This window comes from Dendropsophus ebraccatus, chromosome 12, assembly GCF_027789765.1.
Source record: "Dendropsophus ebraccatus isolate aDenEbr1 chromosome 12, aDenEbr1.pat, whole genome shotgun sequence".
NCBI lineage: Eukaryota > Metazoa > Chordata > Amphibia > Anura > Hylidae > Dendropsophus > Dendropsophus ebraccatus.
Genome location: NC_091465.1, coordinates 31761065 through 31775196, shown reverse-complemented (window position 1 = coordinate 31775196; position 14132 = coordinate 31761065). Strand labels below are relative to the sequence as shown.

The 14132-nt window shown below is 40.0% G+C and overlaps 1 protein-coding gene across 2 annotated transcripts in view; it reads right to left on the bottom strand.

Annotated features, from left to right (window-relative positions):
- Positions 1-4147: 4147 nt before the first annotated feature.
- The window catches only part of LOC138770164 (tyrosine-protein phosphatase non-receptor type 11-like), a 96712-nt gene continuing 86727 nt past the window's right edge, over positions 4148-14132 (bottom strand). The window contains exons 9-16 of one of the 2 annotated variants that reach the window (XM_069949137.1): positions 14039-14132; positions 13180-13311; positions 11551-11705; positions 11392-11465; positions 9046-9197; positions 8071-8171; positions 5437-5556; positions 4148-4483 (exon numbers count right to left, since the gene is read on the bottom strand). The exon at positions 14039-14132 is cut by the window's right edge and continues 62 nt beyond it. In XM_069949137.1, the coding sequence (XP_069805238.1) occupies positions 5472-5556; positions 8071-8171; positions 9046-9197; positions 11392-11465; positions 11551-11705; positions 13180-13311; positions 14039-14132 (793 nt within the window). In that variant the 3' untranslated portion in view covers positions 4148-4483; positions 5437-5471. The remainder of the gene's footprint in view (positions 4484-5436; positions 5557-8070; positions 8172-9045; positions 9198-11391; positions 11466-11550; positions 11706-13179; positions 13312-14038) is intronic. The other variant, XM_069949138.1, reaches the window with a different exon arrangement.

Below are 14132 nucleotides of genomic sequence, written 5' to 3'. Positions count from 1 at the left end.
TCCCAGTGTAATAGAGCCCAGTTGTAAGCAGAGGCCTCTGGAAATAAGCGCAACACTCGGGGGACAGCGCATCACAGAATAAACACCATGATTTAAAGTGTACCTGTCGTTTGGAAAAACTTTTGACGTGTCAAAACTTTTGATCGGTCCAGGTCTGGGGGTTCAGACCAAAATATGAGAACGAGCGGGCAGAGGACAAAAGTCAAAAAAGTTCTTCCAAACAGTGCCACAAGATTCAGCCTGTGTTTTAAACAAGGGCAACCCAATGGGAAGCAATGTTTCAAAGGCCCATATCTGTATTTTTTTATGTAATAGTGTTGAAAACTATAGCTGGAATCCCGATTCTCAATGGAAACAAATTGCATGTGAAAAAAGGGTAATGAAGTTTCTTCTAGCCTGAAGACATTGGTAAACGGTTTTCTCAATTTGAAGCATCATCAGGGGACACAAGAATAATTTGCACTGTACATTTACCATCCACTAGAAGATCCTGTAAGGAACTCCATCCCGAGACAGCAGCTACAGTACTATGGTAGTTGCCTCTATTTTGTCCAAGGAAGTTTTTTTTTGTCTTTTAATGCCAGCAAAATAGCATGATCACACATTTATGGATTATAAAAATTCTGGCTTTTGAGCACTAACTGGGGTTGTACGACATCACAGCTTGTTTGCCTTGTCCTGATGGTACATCCACAAGGTCTACCATTTTCAGTTGGTTCAAAAAAATAATAATTCAAGAATTTTACAGTTTTGTTACGTATTCAAAGCACAATACATAATAAAACAAGCAGATGTATGCACTACCTCCATGACGGACTTGCTGTGACTCAGGTGTGAGGCTATTTAGAAGGATCTTACTTTATTTTGCTCCGTATTGTAAAATATACCATAAATCTGTTGGCCGGCTCTATTAAGGATTAGAATTATTCTACAGCCCAATAACCTTTTATAAGCGTGCAGTAATCCTACTTAGCCTTTGCCACTTCCCACCATCAGGATCCCTCACACTAATCCCGTGAAGCTACATTTCCCAGACGCCAATGCCGGAGTTTGGATTACAATATATTTAGGAAATAAAGATTGGGGTCCGGAGTTGGTATAGAGCAGGAGGGGACATGTCGGATTTTATCTGCTACAAATAACCATTTAACCGGTTGAGTAGAAGGAAACCATTAAAGAGAGGAATTGGATTTTTATGTCCGTAAAATGCCAGGTTCCACTGTGATGCTGAATCAGAAATAATGGACCTGTAAACAAGCATTTACTGCTATCAAACACATTAAGGGACCGACATGAAGGATATCTGGCTCTAAAGTAGAGGTCACAGCTCTAAGAGGCTAAAACGGTTGAGGAAGCGGCTATTCTATGAGACTTTATGTATCGTCTATCGAAATTCATGCCTGTAAACTCGTCTGGTTTACAAAACTAAATTTTAATACCTTATTAGACCATAAAGGAGTACTCCTTTTTTTTAATCAACTGGTGTCCTTTATACAGATTTGTAAATGTCTTCTATTTAAAATAAAAAATAATCTGTACTTATCAGCTGCTGTATGTCCTGCAGGAAGCGGTGTATTCTTTCCAGTATGACAGCGCTCTCTGCTGCCACCTCTGTCCATGACAGGAACTGTCCAGAGCAGTAGCAAATCCTCATTAAAAACCTCTAGGTGGCAACAGAGAGCACTGTGCCAGACTAGAAAGAATATATTACTTCCTGCAGAACATACAACAGCTGATAAATACTAGAATATATGAGATTTTTAAAAAGATGTAAATTATAAATCTGTATTACTTTCTCTCACCAGTTGATTTGAAAGAAAAAAAATACTCCGGAATACACCTTTAAGTTATCAGGAGGAATCATAGCTACTAAGAAAATTTCGTAGTGGGGGACCCAACATGCCCGTGCATTACATAAATAGCCAATTGAGATCAATAAGCACAGCATACTGCTTCATTCTTCCTGTGGTGGATCTGTAGGAGAATTAAACACTGTAGTAGGAATCCCATATGTTATATGTGCAGTTGTTATGTATTTAATTTTGAATACGTTTACTTGTTTAAACTTTGTTACTGTAATTGTAACTTATTTATGTTGGATAAGTATAATTGTCATAAAATGGAAAAAGATTTAAAAAAAGAAAAAAAAAAGAAAAAAAAAGAAATCCCAAGTCACTACGATTACTACATTTGAATCAACCCTTTTAAATAAGCCATTACAAGTGGGAAATTAGTAGTTCGCTATATATAATAAATATGTCTGCCCTTTTAGTATTTCCCTTCTTATTTTTTTTCCAATTCTGTATTTTTATTTTTAAAGTAAAAGCAATTACAAGAAATATTTTAGCTTTTTCAGGTACATAATATGAAGCCTTATTATTATCTTAGGATAGATATAGGTTTATCCCAGGCGTGTTTACATTCAGTTATTGCAGATTCGCCAACCACATCTGCTGGAAGTTTGTTCCAAGCATCGACTACTCCATGCAATGTGGAGAAAAGGCTGGGGCCTGTTGAAGCTCATCTGGGTGATCCTTTAACGTTCTTATTCTTATTCCCTTTAAATTTCCACAGAGTGCTCTTATACAGCATCACCAGGATATCTATTGCACAAGGTTGGGACACCAGGGCAATATAGTGCATTAAAGCAACTAAGAGGCAGGTAAATATTTACTTATTTACCTTTACTGCCATGTCCTGTAGAGACTTGATAAAGAGACCGGACCAGTCTTGACGCATTTTGTCACTGGCATAATTTTATATCACCGTTACCCCTTGGACCTGCGCCTCTTTTACCCGACTTGGAGTGGAGGAGGATACTGATGGCCTGTAGCTGGTCTCTCATAGAGGTAACTACACTAAGCAAACATTTAGCTTCTTTAGTTCCCTTGGCTGTTACAGAAGCCGATGATTTTTTAAGGGACTCCTGTGTGTTTTTTATCATTTTATACCACCTGTATTTGTATACACTGCTTCAATGAAAGGTGGAAATGTTCATGTTCAGAGCAAATTGTGAGAAAAACAGAGGACTTAGCATCTAGCTGAGTACACCACATATACTATAAAATGAAATAATAATAATATTATTATTATTATTATTATTATTATTATTATTATTATTATTATTATTATTATTAATAATAATAATAATAAATAATAATAAATTATTACTATTATTTAGCAAATGGTTAAATGTGGCTAAACTCAGCATTTTAGCCTCCATGATTGACCCAATCCTGGTATTCTCTGTATTTTGTTCACTACTATATATCATCCCCCAAAAGGCACTTTAAAGGGGTAGTTAACAAAACAAAAAAACTAAGAAAAGACAACAACTTTTAAATCAACTGTTCCCAGCAAGTGCCAGGGATTTGTAATTTACTTCTATTAAAAAAAGTCTTCCAGGACTCTCACAATGCTCTCTGCTGCCACCTCTGTCCATGTCAGGAACTGTCCAGAGCAGGAGCAAATCCCCATAGAAAACCTCTCCTGCCCTCCAGACTGAAAATAATACACCACTTCCTGCAGGACATCCAGCATCGGATAAGTACTGGAAGACTTGAGATTCTTTTAATAGAAGTAAGTTACAAATCTCTGGTACATTTTTGGTGCATCCAATGATGGAATCTGGAGATGTTAGCCCCAGACAAGTGTAAGGGGCTGCTTAAGTAGAATTGTCCCCACCCTATGTAGCACTTGCACATGGTAGCATAGTTTCATGACTTTAACCCTAACCAAAATTACTCCATTTTGAACTTTGCTATTGGGCCCTCCATGTACACCCCAATACACACCCCAGAACTTCCCGAGGATCTATTAGATGATCCTGATTTGCTCTATATGATCCAGACTCCACTTTGCTGAACTGCTAAAAGGTGTCAGGATGTGAAGAAACGGACCCAGAGAATCTTCTGATCCTTTAGTGGGAGTAGATGGCATGGACAGAGAAATGGCGGCTTGCATAAATTAGTTCATAATCCTGATTATCAGACAAACATATCAAGACTTATTTTGTTCTATTCTCTCCACTTACTGTTTTTAGTCTTGTAAGATTCTGGATTAGCAGGTAGTTCCATTAAAAGAGATCTCTCCCACCCACTCATATACTCATATGGTAGGAGGCAAGCGGAGCCATTTTTGTTCTTAGGACCAGCATATTTATTACACATTTTTACAAAACAAAGAGTAAAACAAAGAATGGACAAATAAAAATAATATCTAAAACTCAGTGGCTTCTCATAGGCACTTCAATAAATACTTCGCCAAAAACACTGAGGCAAAAAGAAAAAAAAAAAAAAAAAAGTTCTTTCATAATAAGTTACTGTGGATGTGCTCTCCCTCACAAGTGCAGTTTGCTCACGTCTCTCTTCCACTTGTGTTCCTCCATCTGGAGCTGGCGCAGGGGCTAGGCAGGGGTAAGCTGCAGAACTGGGGACAACTCCAGACAGCCATGGCCAGGGAAATGGAGACAAAAAGTGCTGTCCTGCAAGAGAAGTCATACAGCCCACCATTAAATGGTCCATGCAGGTGAGAATATAGAACATGGGTCTCCAATCTGCGGCCCTGCAGCTGTTGCAAAACCACAATTCCCATCATGCCTGGACAGCTAAAGCTTTGGATTTGGCTGCCCGGGCATGATGGGATATGTAGTATTGCAACAGCTGGAGGGCGGCAGTTTGGAGACCCATGATTTAGAATAAAAGGCTGATAATTAAGGCTTAAAGTGGCTTCCCATTTTATATAGGAAAAGCATATAAGCTAGGAAATGCCACCATCATATAATCTGTGCGGGTTGCTGGGCCGCCAGGGAGAACAGTAAAAGGAGGGAAGTGTTAAATCCTTAATTTTCCAGATTTTTCCAACCACGGTTCCAAATAGGATTCCAAATGTGACATGCCATCAATGTATAAGATGAGGATACACCTTTAAGCTCTCCATACATTTTAAAATGTGATTCAAATTTCAAGGAAACCGTGCGTGCACACCTGTCTCCTGAGTTTTCATACAGGCATATGACTGTGCCCTCAACTTAATGTAACACAATGAAGTGCTCATCTGCAAAGCACAATTGCCCCTTTGAACTACCACAACCACCACAGATGCAATGTTATGATAGGTCAGAAGATTAAAAAAAAAAAAAAAAAAAAACACACAGAAAGGTACACATACACTTTAGAATTATTAATAAATTTTTCTTGCAATACCATGCCTAGCCACATGGTGTGCCGTTATAGAAAAAAAAAAGATCTATGTTACTACACCATCTACTGGTGGAACTTGAGACCTACAGATATTCAAAATTGTGATAAAAAAACACTATGAGGCATATAAGACAGAGAAAAGAGATGATTATTTTGTATTTGGTCCAATATTCTTTAACAACTTCAGACAATACTATCCAGAATCCACATAACCGTATATAGAAGAGGTTCTTACTCATGTAGTATCAGTGCATCTGGAAAGGCCATGGATTATCTGCCAGCATTACTGGTACTTGATTTGTTTGTGCTCCTAATATTCAGATTCTCATAGACACAAGTGGAATCATCGCTCACTCTGCAAACGTAAAAATACAAAAAAACAAAAACAAAAAAAAAACAGCTTATATTAGACCTAGTTTATATCCAGTGTAAGGCAGTGATCCCCTACCTGAGGCTCTCTCACTACAAAACTACAACTCCCATTATATCCTGACAGCTGGTCAGTCCATGCTGGGACTTGTTGTTTGACAGCTGGAGAGCCACAGGTTGGTAATCACTGGTGTAAGAAATAGGGAAAAAAAATTACACACTGTATCTAAAGCTTCTAAATGTTGTGGATGAATAAGTCAATAGCAGTAGTAGTAGTTATATTGGTAGCAGTACTTCTTTAGTTAGGGTCCATCTCCAATAGTTCCACACTGCCTAATAAATTACAGGGCGATTTAGAAAGGATTGTGCAAAACTATAGTCGATAACTAAAAAGGTATCAATCTACACACATTGCTATTTTTAAAGCGCACTTGATTCCAGAGCGCAATACAAATGATAAAGGGTTAACACGATTAACACATACAGGGGGAGATTTATCAAACATGGTGTAAAGTGAAACTGGCTCAGTTGCCCCCGGCAACCAATCAGATTCCACCTTTAATTTTCTAGAGTCTGTGAGGAATGAAAAGTGGAATCTGATTGGTTGCTAGGGGCAACTGAGCCAGTTTCACTTTACACCATGTTTGATAAATCTCCCCCGATATGTGCAATTGCCCCATACTACTGAAGGGAGGGTCCTTCTCCCACCATTTCCATACTACTAATAGGAAAAGCTTATATTTGTGTGGACAGAGGACCCTGCCTGCGAGGTGACAGTAGGTGAAGGGTACAAATGTTTAAAGTGTAACTGTCAATTACATTTTTTTGGCAGAAATCAATACTACAAGCTATTTTGAGAAACTTTGTAATAGGTTTTATTAGGCAAAAAAAAAAAATCCTCTTCCTGTGTCAGAACGCTGTATTTCAGCCCCCCCCCCCCCCCCCCCCGCCCCCCCACTTCTTATCTGCTCATTAACAAGCAAAGCTGTCTTCATTATAGAGGAGCAAAGTGAAGATGGATTGTCAGAGTCCATTATAACCTATGGAGGAATCGAGGGGATGAGTGAAGAGGAATAGGAGACAAGCAGCTGTACCATTTGGAGACTGTGTGGGCACATAAAACGCTGGATTCATAGGTCAGAAAAGTCAGTGCTTATGTGAAAGCTTGCTGAGAGAAGATTGCAGGATGTTGTTTTGTACAGCCCTGCTTTTCTCCTCTCTGTGCTCATTCACCCCCCCCCCCCTCGACCCCTCCTCCCTCCATAGAGCATAATGGACACAGAAATCTTTCTTTTGTGAAGTGAGGGGTGAGGGGTGGAGTAGGAAAACAGCTTCTTGACTACAGAGAAAAACTATATTGTTGAATAAAACCTATTACAGAATTTCTAAAAATCACTTTTAAATGACAGTTACACTTTAAGGTAACTTACATTAATAAGACGGCAGATGTCTAGGTGGTAGTTCAGTTCTTTCCAGAGGCATCCCAGCATATCATCCCATATGGACTTCAGGGATATGGATAATACTGTTCAGTGTCCTTGATGTAGCTCCACAGAAAGAAGTCATAAGCTGTTGGATCTTGTGATCACAGAGGTCAGCGCAACATTGGGCAATCATTGCATTGCTTCAGGCATGGCCTATCCAACGTTTTTAGGTATCGGTTAACATTCAAATGGTTGCCGGAAATAAACTAATCACCTCCATAATGGTAAGATCCAACCCAAGCCGCATTATCTGAATGATCTGAGACATTACATCACCAGAACTGAATCCATCACCTAGACATCTGCCGTGTCACTGATGGAAATCACTCGGAAAATTTGTGTTATTTCTTCTCAGTTATGAATACCATGATTCTTGAATAACCTTATATAACAAGAAATCCCTTTAATTTAGAGCCAAACACAGGATTCTTAACCCACAAACCAAGCAAAATAAGCTTACACCATATCAACCGTCTAGACCAAAAGCATGAAGATAAATTTTTAAAAAAAAGCAAAGTGTTCTGCAGGCTTACGTCATAGGGGGAGGGGGGTCCTTAAAGTGATTTGTTATCAGAAAGCTCCTAATGCTGGAATTTACTTCGCTTTACTTGCTGCAATTTACTGAAAAATTGAAAATCAATGGGCGGTTTATGGTAACGGTGAAGAGTGAATTTCTCTGCGTCACTTAGGGAGTGAGTTAAGGTAATGCTGACGTCTGGCTGCGGAGGAAATTGTTCTCTGTGGAGAAGCGGGTGAAGTCTTTAAAGTTTCTGCTTCATCCTTACAGCTTTCTCTATAGTTTTTTTTTGTGGAGTTGGGCACAAATTCCACTCAACTCCACATACTACAAAAACTAAGCAGCGTTGGACTCTCTGCAGAGATCTCGCGGGCTGCTGGGTAATTCACATGCACACATCCACAGATCAACAATAAAATACATAGCACAGCAGCAGCTATATGTAGTCAGATCCACAACAGATCCACTTACTGCTAATGGTTTCAATGCCCATGCTTACCTAGGTTGGGTAGGTGCTGCCACTAAAGGTGCTTTGGCTTTTAACTTGTCCCCAAGTGGGTAATGAATGTTGCTATATTCCCGCTCCTGTGTCCTGCCCCTCTGTACACAGACAAAAAAAAAATCTATACATGAAACCTAGTGATATAATATATAAATTCCATAATTGCATTATAATTATTATTAATATATATATATATAAAGTCCATAAAATCCGTAGCAGCCAAGAAATAAACTTAACTCCTCAATACCCATGTCCCACACACACACATTTATAAATATAATTTATACATAACACACACACATTCTATCTGTCTATCTATCTATCTGTGTGTGTATATAGGTTTATTTAGAAGTCTGCATATTTATTAACACTAACTCTTGCAGGCGTGCACAACTTTCTCCACACTTGCACCTACTCCTGTCCCCCACAAGGTGGCACTATGCACCAATATCACTGGAGGTAGTTAGGCTTTTCTTTTGAGAGAACAGGGTTGTGCCCAATACACTGTAGGCTTGTATGGTTACATTTCCTTACAGTGAGAGATTGCAGGCATCCAGCTGTGTGTAATGTCTATGCAAGAGCTTCTCCTCACTACAGAGAATATATTAGGCTGTAACTCAGAAGTCTAGAGGACTTGAATTGCCTTTTCACCATTAGAGCATATTTATATGGCAGCTCTAAGGTCTCATAATGGTGAGTGTCAGTATGGACGGTGTAGAATGACCATTTCCAATAGACAGAAGCTTAACTCCCCATCTAAGGGAACATAAAACGTATTCTTCACTGTAAATGGTGCTGTTCCTATACGAGGGTAACGCCAACTAAAGCTTCATTATATTTCCTAATCTCAGTCCGCAGCCCATTGTCCGAGTGAAGGAGCAGGCTTAGCGGCCGTTTACTTCTATCTAGTCCACAAATAAACCTGCTTTATTACTGGATGTGCTGCAGTTTAGGGAAATTAAATCCCCTCACCTGCTCGTCCTCTAGAAACCTCTTCCTGGTCTCGATATATTTCTGTACGGCCATGTAGATGAATTTATACTGCGCCTCTGTCTGCACCATCCCTGAGCGCTGCTGCCGCACCATCTGGATGGTCTTCGGGATGTCAATGTCACAGTCCAGACCTGGAGATGAGGGACACATAAACGTCATTCTACTAAACCCAACAATGAAATATACATAAAGATCAATGGAAGCCTGAACACCCACAACTCGACAGATCAAAACTTTTGAGCTACATCTAGGACAAGGATGGGGAACCTTCGGCCTCCAGCTGTTGCAAAACTACAATTCCCATCATGCCTGAACAGTCAAAGCTTTAGCTGGAGGACCACGAGGCTGACACCACTACAGTAGGACATGTCACCAGTTTTTTAACCCCTTAAGGTCAAAGCCAATTTTCGTTTTTGCGCTTTTGCTTATTCCATTTTAAGTTTAAAAGTCAACAGCGCTTGCATTTTTTCACCTAGAGACGTATATGAGCGCTTATTTTTTGCGAAACCAATTGTACTTTGCAATGACAGGCATTATTTTTCCATAACATATGCTGCGCTGTCAAATTGAAAAAATAAAACTAATTTGTTTTGATTTCGGGGAGTTTTGCATTTACGCCGTTCGTCCTATGGTAAAACTGACTTGTTATGCATGTTCCTCAAGTCGTTACGATTACTATGATATATAACATGTATAACTTATATTGTATCGGATGGCCTGTAAAAAATTCAAACCATTGTTAACAAATATACGTTCCTTAAAATCGCTCCATTCCCAGGCTTATAGCGCTTTTATCCTTTGGTCTATGGGGCTGTGCGAGGTGTCATTTTTTGCGCCATGATGCGTTCTTTCTATCGGTACCTTGATTGCGCATATACGACTTTTTGATCGTTTTTTATTACATTTTTTCTGGATTTGATGCTACCAAAAATGCGCAATTTTGCACTTTGGAATTTTTTTGCGCTGACGCCGCTTACCGTGCGAGATCAGTAATGTGATTAATTAATAGTTCGGGCGATTACGCGCACAGCGATACTAAATATGTTTATTTATTTATTAATTTATATTTATAAAATGGGAAAAGGGGGGTGATTTGGACTTATTAGGGGAGGGGATTTCTTATTAATAAAAACACTTTTTTACTTTTTTTTTACTTTAACTAGAAGTCCCCCTGGGGGGCTTGTATATACATAGCACTGATCTCTCATAGAGATCAATGCTGTGTATATACACAGCAAAGATCGATCAGATCGGTCATAGATTGCTATGGCCTGCTGCAGGCCATAGCAATCTATTGCCGAGCCGGGATCAGCGTCATTCCGACGCTGAGGCCCGGCACGGGCAGAAGAACGGATCTCCCCCCCGCGATCGCATCGCATCCGTCCCACTAGACACCAGGGACACGGAGAGCACAGCATCTACGTGCAGCTGTCAGGTTTGAAAGCTGCACTTAGAGGCTTAATTAGCCGGCGCGGCAACGGGACCCGCGCCGGCTAATAGAGGCACTGGCCGGCTGCACGTGTCAGCCGGGATCAGCGCCGTTCAGAGCGGGGTCCCGGCGGGACCCCTTTCTGAACACCCCGAGCGGCACCATGACGTATCAGATACGTCATGGGTCGCTAAGGGGTTAAAGTGATAGGGTCCATTTAGGATACTGCCAAGATTCCTTCTGCCCCATGAAGACAACCCATTTTGGTATCAAAGTGGAAACTTGCCACATCAGGCTATGCAGTAGTTCCCACTACAGGATAAGTATGGTATTACATGTTAGACATTTAAATGAATAGTCATCCATGTAATGCATGAAAGCATCATTGTAGTGGGATCGGCTTACAGAGGGGGGGCCATACGCAATGATGTCCATATGATCTAACAATACATATGAAAAAACCCTTCAAGGGGAATCTGTCAACCTATGTTTGGATATAGATAAATCTATCAGTCCAGGCGGGCAGGGCAGACAGCAGCTATTGGGGATCACCCAAATGACTTTTGGTATGAGCAGTATGAAAGTAATAATGGGCTCCCTTTCATTGGGGGAGACTTGTTGCCCCTAGCAACCAATCAGATTCCACTTTACATTCCCCACAGACTCTTTGGAAAATTCAAGGTGGAATCTGATTGGTTGCTAGGGGCAACTGAGACAGTTTCACTGTACACCACGTTTGATAAATGTCCCCCATTGTGTGTGGCTAACGTTAACTGGTATGACAACTGAATAGGAAGGGTGAAGGTAAAATATGTATATATATTATATATATATATATATATATAATTTTGTTAAAAAAAAATATAATAATCACACACACACACATATAAACTTACAGCTACCTTGTCTGTTTATAATGTCGACCAGAATATCAATAACTATGATGGTGCCAGTACGACCGATTCCAGCACTAAGAGGAAAAAAACACAAAAAACTTTAATATAAGATTACAGCACAAGACAATGTAACATGTCACTACACAATAACCCCCATACCTGCAGTGCACCACTATGGGCCCGGAGCCTGGAATACTTTGTTGTGCAGCATTAATTTCTTCTAGAAAGCTTAGAACACCCCCTGGTTCATTCGGGACCCCGTGGTCTGGCCAACTCAGGTACTGGTAGTGCCAAATGCGCCTTGAAGATTCTTCCTAGGATAGTAGAGAGAGTGTTAGTACTAAGCACTTATGTCACTAGGCCTAGTTTTAGATGCCATGTTTGTTGAGAGGAACTGATGGTTTAGCATTCAATATGCACATCTAATATGCAAATAAAGGGTATAAGACGTACAGAGCACTTCTGGTAAATGGACGCCACCTGTCAACTCCTTTTCCTCTTTAAGAGACTGCAGTTGCATCCCCGGGGACAGCTACACAAGGGTTAATACAGAACCTCTGACTATAGCCTGTAATGGAGCCTCCCTGGCACCCTCCATTCTCCAGGGCCCATAATTACAGAACTGTCTGTGAGATGTAATGTCGGCAGCAGGTTGCGAGCCCTCTGATCCGCCTGACAGCCGGTACGCTGATGAGAAGCGGACAGAGATGTGTTTATTACCCAATTACATATGGGTGAGCGCCGCTACAGAGAAACTGTCACATTGCATGATCCAGAGAAGGCTGCGGATCTAGACGGAAGTGTCACAACACCGAATGTATAACTAGTCATTATGTGCAAATATTTCAGAAAAGCACAAAAAGAGGAGAAAGTAACATTCAATCCTGACTGAGAATCCGGACATTCAGGGATACATGTGTGCATCTCAGGGTTGCCAAAAATGGATTGTAGGGAAAAAAGGGGACTAATATACATGCCGCCACGATTTTTTTTTTCTTCTTTCATTAGATTGTTACTACTTTAGCAGGTCACTGAATACATTTAACAGCTCAGAGTAATCAAACACACACACACAAAGTGTATTACCAGCATTAAGCTTAAAAAAAATGAAAAAAAATAATTTTAAATATATTTTTAAACAAAAAAATTTATATATATATATATATTATATATATATATATATATATATATATATATATATATATATATATATATACACATATACACACACACACACACACATACACATACATACATACATACACATATGTATAAAAGATATAGTGTGTGTGTTTTCTTTCACCCATTTGTCTGTACAAAAACAAAACAAAAACAAAAAACAACATGTGCTGCCTTATGACATACAGAACAAGTTTTGTATGACATAAGGGGAAATCTGTACAGGATTACAGCAAATTTAGATGACAATAGCAGCTCCCCTTCCCCTGTACAGGTCACAGAGCATGCCTACAAACATCGCCCGTACAGAGAATAGGATCTGGAACTTGTGTCATGAGGCTTGCTGTAAAGAATCTCTTAATGCTCTTAAAAAACAGCTCAAACAAGATGGCTGACCCTATAAATAAAGTCCAAATCAATAAAGTACAATCAAATAAAAAAATTCAAAATCACAAAATAAAAACTGATTTAGAGAAAAAAAAAATGTTTTGTTTTAATATCTGGCTCTAATCAGTAACAACACATTCCCTTTAAATACAGAAAGATGTTTGATGCTACTCAGGTAAAGAGAAAAAAAGGAACAAGACAGAGTGGTAGGTGACGTCTTACCCTGTCTGTGCGTGACATCTGCAACTCCCGCAGGATATAATCCTTCTCTTCGTGCAAGGCCAGGCTCAGGACTCGGATGCAGCCATAGTCCTTGGAACAGTTCTCGTCAGGCCAATACCGAAAACATTTTTTCTGTAACGTTAGAGAAGTGCGGATTAGAACACGCACATTAAGACATGTGAAGTGCGGCCTCAGAACTTATTATATCCAAGCCAGGAAGCTAATGGTGGTGAGATTTATCAAACATGGTGAAAAGTGAAACTGGCTCAGTTGCCCCTAGCAACAGATTCCACTTTTCATTTTCCAAAGAGTTTGTGATGAATGAAAGGTGGAATCTGATTGGTTGCTAGGGGCAACTGAGCCAGTTTCACTTTACACCATGTTTGATAAATCTCCCCCAATATGTGCAATTGCCCCCATACTACTGAAGGGAGGGTCCTTCTCCCACCATTTCCATACTACTAATAGGAATAGCTTATATTTGTGTGCACACAGATAATTCACATAGAGTACTAACTCCTATGTGTAAGGGAGGTGGTGGGAGAAGGGGGATCCCAGAGGAGCCGATTCAGGGAAACAATCGTCCTGGGAAGTAAGGATGAAGACCACCAATGGGTGTACATGGTGGCACAACCCTTTCAGTGGAAGGTATAGGAATGCGGTTTCCCTGTTACGAGTGGAAGCCACAACGCAGGTGTGAATAGACCCTAAACCAATATTGTTTACACTATGAAAGGATGGTTTTGGTAGGGGGTTTCAGAATAGTACTATGAATGACAGAGAACTGCTGGAAGATAATATAAAGGGACCCAACAACACTGCACTGACCAGCAATACCAGCCTGAGCCACACAGCTTACCCTTGAGCGCTCCATTTCTTTGGTAGTCATAACAATAACATGAGTGTTCTCCTGATAGACCATGGACCAGAAGTCACACACTGTGTTCTGTAGG